The 17713-nt window shown below is 45.7% G+C and overlaps 1 protein-coding gene across 1 annotated transcript; it reads right to left on the bottom strand.

Annotated features, from left to right (window-relative positions):
• Nucleotides 1–7480: 7480 nt before the first annotated feature.
• LOC117851474 (glucan endo-1,3-beta-glucosidase 14) lies at nucleotides 7481–11738 on the bottom strand. The gene is made up of 5 exons (XM_034733301.2): nucleotides 11368–11738; nucleotides 10583–11171; nucleotides 9943–10408; nucleotides 8210–8393; nucleotides 7481–7900 (listed from the first exon to the last, which is right to left on the bottom strand). The coding sequence occupies exons 1-4, from the start codon at nucleotides 11438–11440 to the stop codon at nucleotides 8313–8315; spliced, it is 1209 nt and encodes a 402-aa protein (XP_034589192.1). The 5' UTR covers nucleotides 11441–11738; the 3' UTR covers nucleotides 7481–7900; nucleotides 8210–8312.
• Between the last annotated feature and the right edge of the window lie 5975 nt (nucleotides 11739–17713).

The following is a 17713-nucleotide window of genomic DNA, read 5'->3' as shown; positions in this document are numbered from 1 at the left end:
GAACTATATTTTCTACTGTGAGACTTTTATTATGTTGTCATGTAATGATGCACTTTAAGTATGGACGTGCAAGTGGTAGACGACCTATGTTTATTTTGCAATGTATTGCACTTCGAAGTTGTACTCTAGTTAAATTTCCGTTGAAAATAAAAAGGGTACTTGTTAGCGAAATTTCAGCAGAATTTCCCCTACTTTTTGATGCAATCTATACAAAATTACGAGATGAATAGTGAACATAAATACAAACATACAAGCATATGACAGAAGCATATGACACATTCATAATAAAATCCACAATAGTTCAGAATGAAAGTCCATATATACAAATAGTCCATATAACACAGTTCGCAATAAGAACCATCACTGCCTCCTAGTCTTACCCCTACCCTTGTGACCAAGGGCATCGGTGCCTGGAGTGTAAGGAGAACGTGGACGACGTAGTCTAGTGCCTACAACCTGTGTGGGCTGAGTCAAGGGAGCCTCGTGGAGCTGAGACGGGCTAAGCTCGTCGGGCCTCTGGTCGTCGTCGTCGTCCTCATCCTCGGATGCAATTGCTTCCGACGCTGAGGTGCCTTGCCTAGACGTACCAACGTCACCTTCCCGTGGGGATGGAACGTGCACGTCTCTCGTTGTGGCAGTCCTGCAACCACAACGAGTAGCCGCACGGCGAAGCCGACTAGACAGTCGCTGTTGTGAAAAAACTAGTTAAACGAAAGAATGTAACGTATTAATAAAGTATTTGAAAGAACAATTTGAGTCTTACTGCTAGAAAACTTTGCGTCTCGGGGTCCGTAACTCTAGGATGGAAATGCTCAATATCTCTAACCGAGCTTTGGAGCGTACGGTCCTACAACAAATTTTCAGAAATTAGTAGTCACTAAAGCAATAAATGATTAAGTCATTAACTTACTTACACACTAAGTCACTACATGACTTAGTCATTAACTTACTTACACACTAAGTCACTACATGACTTAATGATTAAGTCAGTAAGTCACTAAGTCCTTATCGAACTAATTAAATCACTAAGTAACTTAACATATAACATAGAAAAGTTTGTCTTACCATCCTATTCAGGATTGGTCCTGTCTCCACCTGCCTTCTAGCACGAGTACTCTGATCGTACACCGTGTTTTCATCGTCGGACGATTGGATGTCAGCGTAGTCATCTTGCGTCCATTGTACCCTCAGCCTGTGACGCGTCGCACCTTGGTACCAAGTCTGGTATTGCCTATACTCACTGTTTGTGTGCGGCTCGGCGTTCTCGTCCACGTTGTCCTCGAAATGCTCCCATTCCTCAATGTAAGCCTGGTGGAATGCGTGCCACTCAGAGATCTTCATTTTCTTCTTACGATCCACGCTGCACGTCACGTTAGGTCTTACTACTAGGCAAAATTAAGTTAATGGTAATGGAAATAAATCAAATAGGAAAATACTTACTTGTGTAACTCCACACTAGTCGAGGTCGCAGGGGTTGGCCAAATCTGCCTGATTCCAAACTGACGTGCTACTCGATCAGGCAGGTGGTACTCGACAGCATAGAAACATATGAGAGGGCACTTCATCCTGTAAAGATCGTCGTCGGCCGCACACATGATATTAGTTCTTATAGTAAAGGAGTACAAAGAATGTGAAAAAACAATTGACTTACACTATGAGCCGTGAGCACGTCTATCTCGTTGATGTAATCAAGGTACGCGCGCTCCAACCTCGTACCTCCAACCTTAACCTGATCCCAGAGATATGCCCATGTCGGCTGCCGTCTCGGCGGCTCCCCTGGGAACCACAGTCGACGACCCATAATCTCGGGACGACCAACTGGAAGATGGGCCCACATCCATAACTGCAATAGGTACATGCACCCACCAACTGATGCGGAGCTCGAAGTCCGACGGCACGCCTCGCACAGCTGCTGGTATAGGAAACACAGCACAGCTGACACCCAACTGTACTGACCCGCCACCTGCCAGTTAGTGAGGCAGTGGATCCACATCCAAGACGCAGTGTCACCTGTAGCGTCTGGGAAAAGAACGCAGGAAAATAGGTGCAGGATCCACGCCCTGCAGTAGTGTCCAACTGTCTTCGCATCCGCGTCCTAGGGGCAGTGTTCGAAGTGTTCCCGCAGCCAGGAGATTAGCACTCCAGATGTGCGAGTCCCCTGATCCTCGACCTCTCGCCCAAGGAAGGCTGCCACTCGTGCTCTCCAACCCTCTGAGACGCACGACCCAGTCACTACGTGGCCACGAATCGACAGCCCCAGCATCTTCTGACAGTCCTCTAGGGTCACTGTCATCTCTCCGAACGGAAGGTCAAAAGCTGTGAGTCTCAGGCCGCCACCTACATTTTGCAGAAATATTACTTGTCAACATGTAAGGACCTAATAAATTGAACATGAACGGAGGCAATAGAAGGAAGATAGTACCTGTCAACCAACGCAGTTATAGCCGCTGAGTTGAACTTGGGGAGGCCACGATGAACCTGAAAGGAGATGATATCTAGTCCTGCCATCTCTAGCAACGGAGTGTAGCGGTCATCGTACTGCAGCGCCAAAAACCCATCATGGGCTCTAGAACGAAGGAGCGGAAGGACCTGCATGCAAACAAACATAGTCAGACGTTTCTTGAGAAACAAGACGTGGACGCTTAAAAAAATTAGATCATCAACTGTAGATTATTACCCGCCCTTCCGCTATGAGACAACCTCAGTGAGTCTGGTCGTATGCCTGGTCTAGTAGGTGGAAGTGCGCCATCCTAGAAAAAGTCAAAAACAAATAAAATTAGTTAACAATGAAACATAAAGTTAAACATGTACAACCAAAATGTACTTTTACAATGAAACATAACTATTTGAATGAATAAAATACATATGAAGTAACGAAAAGAGCTACTAGTCGCACCTCACTAATCTGCCAACGGTAAGTGCGTGAATTATGACCCAATCTACCGCACTTGCCGCACTCGTTCTGTTCTGGGTCAGTAAGAAATGAGGTTGCTCTACCACGCCTCGTTCTTCCAGATACCTGATCCATAGTCATGTTATGCCTCGTCCGCTTCCTTGTTCCACGTTTGTTCCAACGGTAAGTTGGATCCGCAACGTATTTTGGCCCATCATATGGAGGCCACTCTCTAGGATCCCGGAAAGGCACGAAGCGGGGGCTCCATGTCCGCACAAGCGTGTCTACACTGAACTCATGAGGTATCATGCTCTCGATATCAAAATTGCGATGCCTAGCTGCTACCACCAAATAAGAACATACGAAGTGGTACTGCCTTGGCCTACCACAAGTGCACTTGAAATCTCGGAGGACTACCACATGTATCCTCAACTCTCAGATCTCACCGTCGGACGTTGTCCCACCCCTATGCTCGACCTGATAAGTCCCTGTGCCGAGATCAAAACATTGCACCTCATGTGTGGAAGCCCTTTCATTTGCGATGCTGAGGTGTCTCTTTAGTTTTTCAGCCCATCTCTCCCCAGCACTCTGCAACGCTTCTGCTTTGGCGTGTCTATCATTGAACCACGCAACAAGTCTGTAGAAGGTGAATTCAACGATTGCGTTCACAGGCATACCACGTATCCCTAATAGCAACTTATTAAATGACTCAGCCATGTTACAGCACTGAAACTCGTACCTCCAACCACCGGCGTCGTGAGATCTAGTCCACTTATCCAAATCTCTCATCAAACCAGTGAGCCATTGTCTACCTTCTGCATTTGTTGCGGTCCTGATCTGCTCCAATTTGCGCTGGAAGTAATAGTCCTCAAGCTGACGAGCAGCAACTTGAAACAGATCAAAATTATCCTTCACACCATCCTTCCGAAGAAGATTCTTCGCAAGGTGCCGAGTGCACCAACGATGATGCAAAGGTGGATACCCCTGTATCTGCTCTTACACAGCATGAAGTATGCCCTGATGCCTGTCGAATATGACGCCAACCTCCCAGCCAGGCCCAACCACATGTATCCGGACTAGTCTTAAGAACCATCCCCAACTATCGTTGTTCTCCCTCTCAACCAATACAAATGCCAAAGGAACCAACATGTTGTTCGCGTCACAAGATATGGCTATAAGAAGTGTGCCCCTGTATTTGCCAATCAAAAACGTAACATCAATAGAGAAAATAGGATGACAGTGCCTAAAGGCTTCCACACACTGAGGGAAGCACCAGAACGCACGCCCGAATATCTGCCTCCCATCCTTCCAAGCATTTGGTTTTGGGATGTACTCATAATGCATGTCTAGATTCACCGCTTTTATTGCATTAAAAAGCACTGGCAGCTGCTCGTACCAGACTCCCAATCCCCATATATCATCTTCCACGCTCGCTGCTTAGCCCTCCAAGCTTTACCATAAGTTATGACATAACCTCCATAAATCTACTCAATAATTCTGATAATTGTTCTCACTTTCATGTTGGGTTGTTCCTTCAATATTCCCATCAACCGCTTCGCAATTAGGGTAGATGTTAGCTGCGGATGTCTCACTGTAAGCTCATGGTCAGCACAATTGTGTGGACCGACAACTTTTGTGATCTTCCACTTCCCGGTGATATTTTGCTTCCTTGCACAAACCCTCCCCGGGCACTGTTCCTTGTCACACACAACTGTGTAACGGTGCTCCGCATGTGAATGCAACACTTTGTAAGGTCTCTTCCGTATCACCGCAAAAGCTTGCAACCACCTCTTCAATGTGGGAAGGTCCTTAAATACCCTTCCATCCTCAATAACCATACTAGGACTAGCTTCAGGAGCTTCTAGGAGCTCATCATCACGTCCTTCTGCAAACGCCTGATTAGAAAGAGTAAGATCGCTAAACTCGTGAACTATCGGATCACGACGTCCAGGGAAGATATGCCTAAACATCTCAATATCACTCTCTGTCATCTCTCCAATAGAACGATCATCATCAGAATCAAGATCCACTCCCATCTCGTATGCATCTTCATCATTGAAAATTTCAACACTATTGGAGCCACGCAATCCATCTCCACATTGCACTTGCGCAACAACTAGAGGCACATCCACATTTTCTGGAATATCTCCTGCGATATTAAGTACAAATATGAGTCAAGAAGAAATTGATAGAACGAATGGGGTTAGCTTCCAACAATAGAAACTGGTAAGACACTTACTCAGATCATTCTGAGTGAAAAGGAACTCATTAGGAGAGTCCGCCACATCATCAACAATCCGAAAACCATGTCCAACTACTTCATTGGGGGCAGATTTAGCATCGGGAATAGTAGGTGCAACATCTATGTCCATAACAGGTTCTGGGACGGGAGGATCGAAGTGTGCCCGTTGACCCATTGGTCGGGAAAACCGACGAGGATTTGGATCAACTCCCACCCGACGAACAACACTTCAACACTTGGGGAATGACCATTCATAACCGTTCTCACATATTTTTCCCACTAGCCTGCACACCGAATTGAGACCATCTTCCTTTGAATGTTGAGAGGGGAACCTAGGTGAAGTATGCCCTCAACTGTGATTTCATCATCTCCATGACAATGTAGCTCCTCCCGAGCCCTTGAAAGCAACTCACTAAACGAGGGTTTCTCATCAAATATCACAACCTCACACTGCATGGCAACAAACTTAACACATCCATATTCATCCCTTTCCACGGTGCCTCCATGATATATGCTCACTACGTTCTCCATCTAGTACATCAATATAACGATTCACAATTCATTTGGTCCATAATAAATGAAGCATTCTAAGTACAAGATCTCTAGTATGAAATGAGATAGTATCAATTGACTACTAACTACTAAATACAACTAACTAACTATATCATACAACTAGCTAACTATATCATACACCTAGCTAACTATATCATAAAACTAGCTAACTATGTCACCTAATATATGCAACTACTTAACTAAATATCATAATAACTAGTTTACTATGTAACTAACTATACATCTAACTACGTAAACAAAATTGGACATCCATCTAGTTAAATAGTGTCACAAGCATTCTTTATTCCTTCTATCATTGCAATTCATAAAAATAAAAATAAGTTACCAAAATAAATTAGTTTTCATATCTAACAATCCTACCTAACTATTCTAATTTATGTATCTAACTATTTCATCTACCAATTCTATCTACCTATCTAAATTCTACCTAACAATCTAATTCTAATTTATCTATCTAACTATTTTCATCTACCAATTTTATCTACCTATCTAAATTCTACCTAACAATCTAAATTCTAGTTAGATTCTGCCTGAGTCCTTCACACATTCGGAGGTCAGGCGCCGGGCAGGGAGGGCGCACAACATCGGGGGCGGGGGAGGCCGCGGGCAGCCTCCGACCGGGGGCGGGCGCCTTCCTGGCGGGGCTGGCGCAGGGGCCCGGCCGGAGGGGCACAACAGCGGGGGTGGGCTCGGGCGCCGGCCGGCCTCCTCTCCTCGCGGGAGGTAGAGGGTGCCGGAGCCGGCTGGGGATGGGGGCGGGCGGGACGGCGGCCGGCCGGTCGGGGGCGGGCTCGGGCGCCGGCCGGTCGGGGGCGGCCTCCTCGCGGGCGGCGGCGGGCGCCGGAGCCGGTCGGGGGCGGGGGCGGGGGCGGGCGAGCGGACGGCGGCGGCAGCGCGACTAACTCGTGGAACGGAGGAAGAAAGAAAGGACCGCGTAACGGAAGGGTGGCGCCGTAGTTAAAAGGCTTGGCGCCACCGTTGCTGGCGCCAAGGCTCGGCGCGAAGATCTACGGCGCCAGGCCTTGGCACCAACGACGGTGGCGCCAAGCCTTGGCACCATAGATCTTGGCGCCAAGCCTTGGCGCCACGTCAGAGACCAGGCGCCACGTCGGAGGTGCGGTGCGGGGATCTTGGCGCCATGGAGGCTGGCGCCAAGACGTTATAGCTTGGCGCCAGCCATCCTGGCGCCAAGCTAAGGGTCCATTTTTGAAATTGGTTTCGCTAGGGACCTATTTGTGATTTTTTTCACAAAAAGGGCCAAAATAAAAAAAAAGTCGGTATTCCAGCACGACAAGTCTGACATCAAGTTTCTAAGCAGACAAAAGATGTGATGGCCGGATTGGTGTTGCATAAAACAATGCAAGGTTGAAGCATGAACGAAGAAGAAGAATGGAGCTCCTTTTAATTATCTTCCTTTATTTTAGAGTTTCCTTTCTTTTGTTTTCTTGTGTTTTTAAGCTTCTCATTTCCGAGGTTTTTAAGCTTCTCAGAGAAATGATTAGAGTCTAGAACTCTTTGGAACCCTTGACTGTATATATTCAGCGTGTGGATGTAGGTCGGATTTGCTAAAAAAACACTCTTCTATACACCTGAGTATTTAAGTATATCTCCTCAAGGCTAAGGTTACGTGGTTTTTAGACATCTAATCTGATCAGTGCTCCACTTGTATTCAGCCTGAAGAAACTATAACTGAACTTGAGAAAAACTTGCATCTGAACGACACTTTATTCGTCCATAGAAAGAATAATTTCATTATAATTTTAACTGATTACTGTAAGGGCAACGCATGTCTTAAGTTTTCATTTATTTACATCACAGACAACATAGCCCTAATCTCCACCGATCACCCAGGTAAGAATGATCAACTATTTTGGAGTTACCAATAAATAAATGAATCAATGATATGTACACATAAATTCGCATCAGCAAAGGCCTAACCCGCAGTTGGGCAAGGCAAAGAGAATAAAGCCACCCTCTGAAAGAGACTCAGACCACCCTTTCCCTCCATCGCCGTCCCTTCATCACATTAAATCTTCTGATTTCTCGTTCCTTCTCCTCTGTAAGAAACCAAAGAATAAAGTTGCTGCGCCCGAAAATGGCGTCGCCGTGGTGCCGTGTCTCGCCTCGTATTTACACGCTGTTGCCGTGTCCTCAAGATAGTGCCTTCCACATCGCCCCTCCTAGCTTTTCCTCTGCGCAATGGCAAAAGAGGAGCCCTTGTAGTTAAGTAGCTGTATGCAATATTGCAATGCAAGTGTGCCACAAATAAAGTTGTTTAGATCGGTTGTCCTATTGTGTGATCTTACAACATAGGAGGCCCTTTTCTTTGTGATATGTTTTTGGGTGTCCCATGGGTATGGCATGTGAAAAGGTGCAAGAAAGAGGCCTTTCTTGCTTCATGGTTGGGGCGATATAAAGCTGCAGATTAAAGGAGGTTGGGCAAGGGCAATGCAAGGTTGTATCATGCAAGGTCATAAGATCATGGCAGCAGGGGGCCATACCTTGGAATGGTGCATCTCCCCTTTGGTCTTGGAGGCTTTTGGTCCACAAAAGCAAGGCCATTTTGCTGGCCTTGCAGTCGGCCGCTATTGGGTGCTTTTGCTATCACAATAGCAAAGCTTGGGTGATAAGCAGGATGGCCAGAGATGTGACGAGACACAGGCTGCCAAAGTCCTTCCTAACATCCTGCGTGAAAAATAAAGGACACAATGTTAGATATGTAGCTTGTTATTCAAAAACAAACAGTATATTGTTACAGAGATTCCATCTAAATCTTTTTTTTTGTAAATACTGCAAGCATTTCATTGTTTCTCTTTAATTACTGGAATCTACAGAGAAGCATTTCTATCATCAAACTCCAGTGGGCTAAATCTATCAATGAAGAATAATGCCTCGTATCTACGTTGGGGTAAAATATTATCGCTACTTTCGGTGATTTCCTATATAGTTGATTATCAACCATCATTTTGCTCCACTACAGCATGTCTTTCGCCGGAAGAATCCCATTGACACCTAACGCCGATTGCTCAATCATGAAAGTTTGCCCCTCAAGATACTAAACCGTGCGGAAAGCACACACTACGGGATTGTTCTTGTGTGCGCAAGGAATATTTAGAAATCTTTGCTAGCTTCTCCATGATCACATTTTTAATAGAACATAAGGCCTTACAAATTTGACTCGTGCAAGCTAGGTAACATTTCAATTCCTCCTCCCCTAAGTTCCAAGAAGATATGGTGTGAACTCGACCATGTGTAAAAGGCCAATTTTTTCCCTGTCACTGGATATGGTATCTTTAATTATAAGCTATGCTACTTTTGTGCCCTTTCTTTGTATGATGGAGCAATCTGTTGATGGTCCTTGTAGGTTTTGATACCATGCATCATGCACTTTGAGTGAAAACAGGGGCAAGGAATAACTGTGCGGCAAGGTCAATGATAAACTGCTGCCTAAGACACTACCTCTAGGCTGCGTGCTCTCTCTGGCTAGCTTGTTTCTTTCTTTGGTTGCAAAGTTGCATCTTGGATGCGTATGAAAAGGATCGATCAAGTGGTTCATTTTGTGTTGTGTTGATAGGGACTTTAAGTGATATGCACCGTGCATATATTGGCGATGGACCACTTTGGATTGTATTGGGGCTCTGATGTTGCAGAAAACAATTCCATCTTGGTCCAACGGTGCTCCACATGTGTATTGCACCCATGTGGTCTCTTGGGTGACGTCTTTCGGTGGGGGGGATGGTTATAATCTTTAAAGGAAACATCACTGTGAGTGATCTGGCTGAAAAGGAATTGACCCTGTTGTCTTGTACCACATTTCTGAGAAAAGCTTAGCTTTCATGCAAACATTGACTGGTGCTATGCACAAAAACACGCGATGCATATGCCAAGGTCGTACGCGCGTCTTGTCAGCAGAATTTCTATTTTTACGTCGACTTTTATGTTTAAGATCCTATAATTTGTTATCTTTCTTGAAGACGCCTAATAATCTGATATACAATCTGCAATTTTGATAACATCGTCTTTACAATCTGCAATTTTAACATGCTAGCTAGCTCCAAGCTAAAATATTGCTATCGTTTAGCACTCCTTTCATTCATTCATAGTCGTTTCATGTAGAATTGTTAACCTGGAGTTAGAATTCTGAATTTTGATTCTAGATTTTCATTGCATTGCAATCAGAACATATAGAACTGCTACTAGAAGGAAGCACTTGTGAAGTAGTTATAGTACTCACGGTCCTGGTGGCCGGCGACGTGGCGAGGGAGAGCGACGCCGCCGACGTGGTCGACAGCTGGTTGAGGCCGACGTTGTAGACCATGCTCATGTCCGGCTGGTACAACCCGTAATTCCTCTCCGACGTGGGCCCGGGCTTCATGTCCTCGTTGAAGAGCGCGAAGAGGTAGACCTCGAGGCGGAGCTTGGGTCGCAGCGGCGTCCCCTCGCCGCTGACCTGCCTCATAAGCAGGTTGCGGTTGTACTGGCGGGCGTTCTCCACGGTGGCGCCGGCCTCGTTGGCGTCGCCCTTGGACGGCCAACCCGTCTCCGACACGTGCACGGGGACGTTGCCGTAGCCCAGCCGCGCCGCCGCGAAGGTCACCGCATCCACCTGCGCGTACAGCATGCTCGTGTACTGCAGGTGCGTGTAGGGGTCCACCGCGCCGACGTGGTACGGGTTCGACAGCGCGTAGTCCAGGGACACCCTGCATGCATTGCCATGTCAGTATGTGCGTGGCGAATGAAATGTTTCTAGCTCGCAGAAATAATGTATTTCAAATGATGGAAGTGAGGTCAAATTTGCATTGATCGAGTTGAAGTGAACTTATCCAGAAGAGAAAGGGGAAAGCAGATGGAAGGAAGAGAAGAAGTGCGCGTACTTTGTCGGGTCATCCTTGTAGGCAAAGTAGGGGTAAGCATTAATCCAGAAGGGGGTGCTGGTGTCGGCGAGGAAGCGCAGCAGCTGGGCCATGTAGGGGGCGGCGTCCTGCGTGAAGACCCCCTGCGACGGCGGGTACGAGGTGGCGAGCACGGCGAGGGAGTTGGCCGTGGACACGCGCACGTACGTGTCCATGCCCAGCTGCGCCAGCGCCGCGTGCAGGTTGCGCATGGCGGGCACGAGGCTGGCCTTGAGCTGCTCGTCGTCGCCCGTGAACACCTCGTTGCCCACGGCGATGCCCGTCACGCGCGTCGCCGGGAAGTAGGGCCGCACGCCCGCGGTCACCCACTGCAGCGCCTGGGACGCGCTCGCGGCCATGCCCGGGACCAGGTCGTCGGGGACGGTGACGATGAGCTCGATCCCCGTGCCCGCGAACGCCGACAGCACCTGCGGGTTCACGTCGTAGATGCGGACCTTGCCGATGCGCAGCGATGTGAGAAGCTGCACCACGTGCGGCGGAGACGGCAGGTTGTTCCCCACCTGCCCGTAGTTGATGCCCAGCGCCGACGCCCGCCGCGGCACGCCGACCTCTGCACGCATTCCAATCGAACATACATAACAAATTAAGCCTATCTTCTCTGCGTATATATGCATATATATTATTTATATAACCTATATGCATTGCAGGCACTAGGCAGACAATGCTAGCTGTTTTTGCTTCGCGGCCACCGTTTCGGAGTCGCAGCATCAGGATGCCAAAACAACACAGAAGAATGTGCACAGTACCTGAGAAGAGAAAGATGCAGAGGAGGGCGCAGATCACAAGCCTTGGCGATCTCGACAACAATGTGAATGCCATTGTTGTGAGATGAAGGAAGCTAGGTGTGATCGAGTGAGCAGAGGAGGGAAGGGGGAGGGAGGACGGTAGGAGGATGCCTGGTATTTATAGATGCGCAAAGTGCCAGAGGAAGGCTTCTGGAAATTCAGCTAGGTTGGCAGGTTGGTGAGGGCTTTGGGTTAAGCTAATTGGGCGATAATTCTTTTCTTTACGTGGGTGAGGGCGTTGCCGGTATGGGAGCTGAGCTTGTTGGAGTTGGAGGCTTTGCACTGGGGATTGTGTTGGGTTGCTTAACTGGGTTGCCTCTGCCGCCTCCGTTCCGTTGCCGTGCTTATATGTGGGTAGCCCTTTGGAGCAAGGAAAATGGCGGATGCCCGTGCGGAACAAGTTCACCGACTGGGACGTGTGTGAAAGCACCCGCCTGGGATGCCGAGGTCGGAGCTATCATTTGCAGGAGGTTCTGTTGGTGACTTCAATTCCTGAGGGAATCTTCAATGTTATTTTTTTTTATGCCGAAGCCCACCGGCCGAAAGAGAATGCCGGAACGGTTATAAGAGTTTTCGAGCAACATCCCAGAAATTTATATGTAAAGTTGTGGTTATTTTACGTGTCATGGGCAGACAATATTTTATTAGAAAATAGAAGGACACTACTATATATTTAAATTATGACGTTCAAATAAAATCGATAACCACTACTATAGAACACCCTATTACTGCGGGCTATCACAGCCAGTTTAAATCAAACCGGCGGTTGGTAACCAGAATAGAGTTTTTTTCATCAGTTTTACTTAAAAAACGGCGTATCACCGTCAGGTGGTGTTAAAAACCGTCGGTGATACTATCACAGCCAGTTTTTAACACCATCTGGCGGAGGTACAAGAGGAGTTAAAAAATAATCCAAAATAGTTAAGTGCAGCTCCCTTGCGTCCGTGACCTCTCCACCTCCCCTCTGCCTCTCTCTCATCTCTCTCCGCCTCACCCGGATGCTGACTCCCCCTCTCCTCTCTATCTTCTTTCCCCTTCCCTCCACCTCCCCTTCGCTTGCCCCTCCACCTCCCTCTGCCTCCCCTCCCCTCGCCCCTCCGCTCGCTCCTCACCCACACCCACAGACCCTCGCTTGCGGCGGCAGTGGTGGCGGGGTGAATGGCGGCCACGGGGTGAAGGGCAGCAGGGCAACTTGTGCAGCGGTGGCGGCGGCAGCAGCTCCAGATCTATCTCGGCGGGGACCCGATGAGGCTTTGACAGCAACGGCATGTGGCGCGGCGCAGCTTTGCTCCAGCGTGCGCGGAACCACGGCGGGGAGCCACTCTAGGCAGCGGTGCAGGGACCCGTGGCAGCCGCACCCGACGGGTCTGCGGCAGTGGCGCTCGAGGGGTAGCGGCGGCCCAAGCTGAGCTCCTCTCTGCCCAAGATTTGGGATGTGGCGGCGATGGTGGGCGCAGCTGCGGGATCTAGGATGCGGCGGCGATGACGTGTGCGGGTAGTGTGGTGCTGTGCATCTTTTGCCTAATGGTCCCCTTTACCATCCGGTCAGTAGTTGGGTTAAAACTTTATTCAAGAATAGTCTTAGTATATTGCCCTTTGATGCATTTTAATCAAGTTGGTTTGAATTCTACACTATGCTTCTCTATAATGTCCCTGTTCTCCCTGTCAATGATTTTGCTCTGTTTTGTGATCTGAACTATTGTTCCTCTCTGCCTTTGGTGATCAATGAATAGCAAACGTGCAATTATTATCTTGGTCTGGAATGTTAGGGGGATCAATTCCCAGGCTAAACGTGATAAGATTTCTGAAAGTGCTGCCTTGATTGTATGCCTTCAGGAAACCAAGAGAGATGTCTTTGATGCATCTTATATCCGAAAATTTTGCCCCAGGCACCTAAATCTTTTTGAGTTCTTTCCATCTATTGGGGCCTCTGGTGGACTTGTGGTCATATGGAATTCGAGTTCTTTCTCTTGTACTCTTGTCAAGAAGAACTCTTTCTCAGTAACCATGAAGTTCGTCTGTAATTTTTCAGGGAAGGTTTTGCATCTTACAGACATTTACGGGCCCTCTCATGCTACTGAAAAAGGTGCCTTCATAAACTAGGTATATAATATTGATACATCATCCTTTGATGATTGGATCCTACCTGGAGATTTTAACCTAATAAGATCACCACAGAATAGGAACAAACCAGGTGCAAACATCAATAATATGCTTCTCTTTAATGACTTGATCCAGCATCTTGACCCGTTGGACATACTCACATGGAGTAACATGCAAGATGACCCCTTCTTGAAAAACTAGACTGGATTTTCACTTCATGCTCCTGGACTTTATCATATCCCAATACCACATTGCAAACTCTTGGTAAACCAATCTCAGATCATTGCCCTTTTGTTATAAAGATTGGCACCTCCATCCCAAAATCTAATCTTTTCAAGTTTGAGAATTACTGGATGGACTTTAGTGGTTTCTATGATATTGTGGATTTGCACTGGAATACCTCAACATATCATGTTAATGCTGCAAAGACTCTGAATGGTAAATTCAAGCAAGTTAGAAATGGACTCAAAAGAATGGAGCAGAGAACTTTCCAAATTAGGCAAGCTTATAAACAACTGTAACTTTGTCCTTGCCATGTTGGATGGACTTGAGGAGCAGAGGTTCTTGTCCTATGCTGAAAGGTCCTTCAGATTGTTAGTCAAAAATCATCTGTGCAAGCTTTTGGAGGCCAAAAGGATATATTGGAAACAAAGGAATACTGCTAGATGTGTAAAGTTTGGTGATGAGAATACATGAGTTTTTCAGGCTATGGCCACTCACTCTTAGAGAAGAAATCACATCCCCAGTATAATTCTTCAGGATGGCACTTGTATGGTTGACCATGATCAAAAGGCTGGTGCACTGTGGACAGCCTTCAAAGATAGGTTGGGTACTTAGTATCCAATATGACCTCAACTCATTGTTACAACATGTGCTTATGGATGATCTGGACATTCCATTACCATGGAGGAAATAGCATCAGTCCTCAAGGAGATGCCTGGTCATCATGCCCCTGGACCTGACGGTTTCAATAAGTTCTTCATAAAAAATGCTGGAACATCATCAAAGATGATTTTCTAAGGCTCTATAGGGACTTTGAATCTGGAAATTTGGACATTACTAGCATAAAAAATTCTCTCATTGCTCTCATTCCTAAAAAGGATAGTCCAATGACCGTTAATGATTACATGCCAATTTCCCTCCTTAATTGCTCCATCAAGTTCCTCACCAAACTTCTAGCAAATATGTTACAAAAAATCATTTTGAAAGTGATACATCAAAAAGTATGGCTTTATTAAGGGTAGAACTATACAGGATTGCTTGCATGTGCATTTCAGTTCCTACACATCTGTCATAAATCAAAGAGGGAAATTGTTATTCTAAAGCTTGACTTTGAAAAAGCCTTTGACAAAGTGGAACATGAAGTGATTCTGCAGGTCGTTCATCATAAAGGTTTCTCAAACAAATGGGTGGAGTGGATGAGATGTATTCTAAACTCAGGCTCTTCTTCAGTACTACTCAATGGAGTACCTAGAAAACCATTTAAATGCAAGCGTGGTGTTAGAAAAGGTGATCCCCTTTCACCTTTAAATTTTGTTTTGGCAGCTGATCTCCTTCAGTCAGTCATCAATGATGCAGCTCAGAGACATATTCTTGATCACCGTCTTGGGCCTGATTTTGGTGGTGATTACCTTGTGGTACAATATGCTGATGATACATTACTAATTCTGCTAGCCGATGGCAATCAATTGACAGAGCTGAAAGCAATTCTTGATATTTTGCTTCTTTGACTAGACTCATAGTCAATTATGACAAATCTGCCAATTAATGTTGATGATAGTAAAATAATTGATCTTGCAAACACTTTTGACTATCAGGTGGGCAGTATGCCCTTCACCTAATCTAGGCTTGCCTCTTGGTCTCACAAGACCATCAGTGTCTGAGTTCATGCCCATCCTCAGGAATGGAGAAACACCTTATGGGGATATCCAAAATGTTTTCTTATGCTGGTAGACTTGTTCATGTAAACTCAGTTTATTCCTTAATGCCAACTTTCTACCTCTGCTCACTCAAGATTGCAATTGAGATTCTTGATCAAATTGACAAATATAGGAAACATTGTCTCTGGAATGGTGGATATTTGACAAAAAAAAAGGAGGATGCCTAGTTTCCTGGAAGTATGCCTGTAGAAGCAAGGAAGAGGGGAGCCTTGGTATAATCAATCTTAGAACCCAAAATTCAGCTCTATTGCTGAAATTTCTGCATAAATTCTACAATAAGGCTGACTTACCATGGGTGCATCTCACCTGGTAGTGCCTTTATAGAAATGGTACACCTCCTAATGCTAGGAAACATGTTGGTTCTTTCTGGTGGAGAGATATTATGTCATTATCACAGGATTTCTTTATGATTGCAAGCTGCAAGGCTATTAAGGGTGACACTATCCTATTTTGGAGCGATCTGTGGGATCACGGGGTACTCAAATGGAGATTTCCATAGTTATTTTCTTATACCAAGAAGAAAAATATTTCAGTGTTAAAATTCTGCAACAATGATGCAGGATAGAATTTCTAACTGCCTCTATCTCAACTAGCAATGGATCAATTGGATGAACTTCAAGGTCTTCTCCTCCCTCTTCTGGAAGATGAGATCTCCAAAGATGAGTGGACATATATATGGAACTCCACTTTATTCACTTGGAAACAAGCATACAAATACCTATCTGGTACCTTACCTGCTTCCCCCCTCTTCAAATGGATGTGGAAATCTAGAGCTCTGCCAAAGCACAAATTCTTCTTCTGGTTGTTGCTTAGAGATCGGCTCAACACAAGAACTCTCCTCAGGAGGAAGCACATGCATATGGATTCATATAACTGTTTTTTTTTATGAAACAGGAGGGGATGATTATCCCCTGCTTGATATATATATATTAAAGAAAGCAAGAAAAGTACATATACAAATCAGGAAACAAAGAAGGAGAGAAAGAAAATCAGCAAAATTACAATGAGTGCTCTAGCCATTCAAACATGGGTTGTTTCCAAGCCTCTTTTACTCGTAGAACAACTTGAGTAAAAACAATCCGAAACCTCCTCATTGCATCCTGGATGGAGGGAGTGATACTCCTGAAAATCCAATCATTTCTTGCCATCCAAATACACCAACTCATGAGCACAATGATTTCCATAAAAAAAGGGACTTGTAACTGAGCTTTGAAGCTTGTAAGAATTGTGTAAGGCTCCTCATCCAGGTTAGCAAAAAGACTGATATTGATCCAGCACTCTTGAGCAAAGGGACATTGCAGTAAAAGGTGGAACAAGGTTTCCTCACTATCCTGTGAACACAAGATACAAGAATAGGAGGGCAGAACCATGTGTTTTCTTCGGAGCACATTTCGGGTACTTAGGCGGTCATTAAGAAGGAGCCAGAAGAAGAACTTATGTTTACTTTGACAGCGAGACTTCCAAAGCCATCCAAAAACCGGATGCACATGACGATGGCTAGACAGAACATGATATGCTTTTGATGATGAAAAGTGAGAATTGCCCCAAATATATGTCCAACAATCATGATCTTCGTTAAATTGGATTCCATTCAGATCTGTTCCTAATTGAAGAAGCTGATCCAGAGCTTGAGATGATAGAGGCAAATTAAAAAGTTGGTGCAAGTTAGGCAGTTGATAAGCTTTCCTAACAGATATATCAACCTTTGTAGTGAATGAGAATAAGTGGGGATACTCTTGTGCTGGGATCTTATTATTCCACAAATCATGCCAGAGAAGACAGGTTTGACCACTATGCACAGTTACAGATGCTTTTTTGAATTTGTCCAAGAGTTTCACAACATCCTTCCACCAAAATGATCCTTTTCGGACTTGTCCTGGTAACCTGCCAGAAGCATAATATTTCTCCCAAATTAGGTGTACCCATGGTATATCTGATTTATTCAGGAACTTGTGAAGGTACTTAAGAAGAAGGGCTTCATTCTGGGTCCTAAGATTTAACACCCCAAGGCCACCCTCTTTCTTTGGGAGACAAACAAGGTCCCAGGCAGCCTTTGGAGGTTGCCTATTATTTACATCAGACTTTCTCCAGAGGCAACATTTTCTATATTTGTCCACTTGTTTATATACTGTCTTGGGTAGCTGGAAAGTGCACATATGAAACATAGGCATGGCTGTGAAAATTGAGTTTGTCAGTTGAAGCCTCCCTGTGTCTGACAGAAATGTTGATGTGGATACCAATCTCCGTTCACATCTTGTGACCAT

This window comes from Setaria viridis, chromosome 4 (genome assembly GCF_005286985.2).
Source record: "Setaria viridis chromosome 4, Setaria_viridis_v4.0, whole genome shotgun sequence".
NCBI classification, from domain to species: domain Eukaryota; kingdom Viridiplantae; phylum Streptophyta; class Magnoliopsida; order Poales; family Poaceae; genus Setaria; species Setaria viridis.
The sequence above is the reverse complement of the archived record's forward strand: the minus strand, read 5'-3'. Positions and strand labels throughout refer to the sequence as shown.

Coding starts and splice junctions, on each gene's coding strand:
- LOC117851474 (XM_034733301.2), bottom strand. CDS start 11,440: ATGGCATTCACATTGTTGTCGAGATCGCCAAGGCTTGTGATCTGCGCC. Junction 10,409..10,582: donor TACAAGGATGACCCGACAAA/GTACGCGCACTT, acceptor CAATGCATGCAG/GGTGTCCCTGGACTACGCGC. Junction 8,394..9,942: donor CGTCGCCGGCCACCAGGACC/GTGAGTACTATA, acceptor TTTTTCACGCAG/GATGTTAGGAAGGACTTTGG.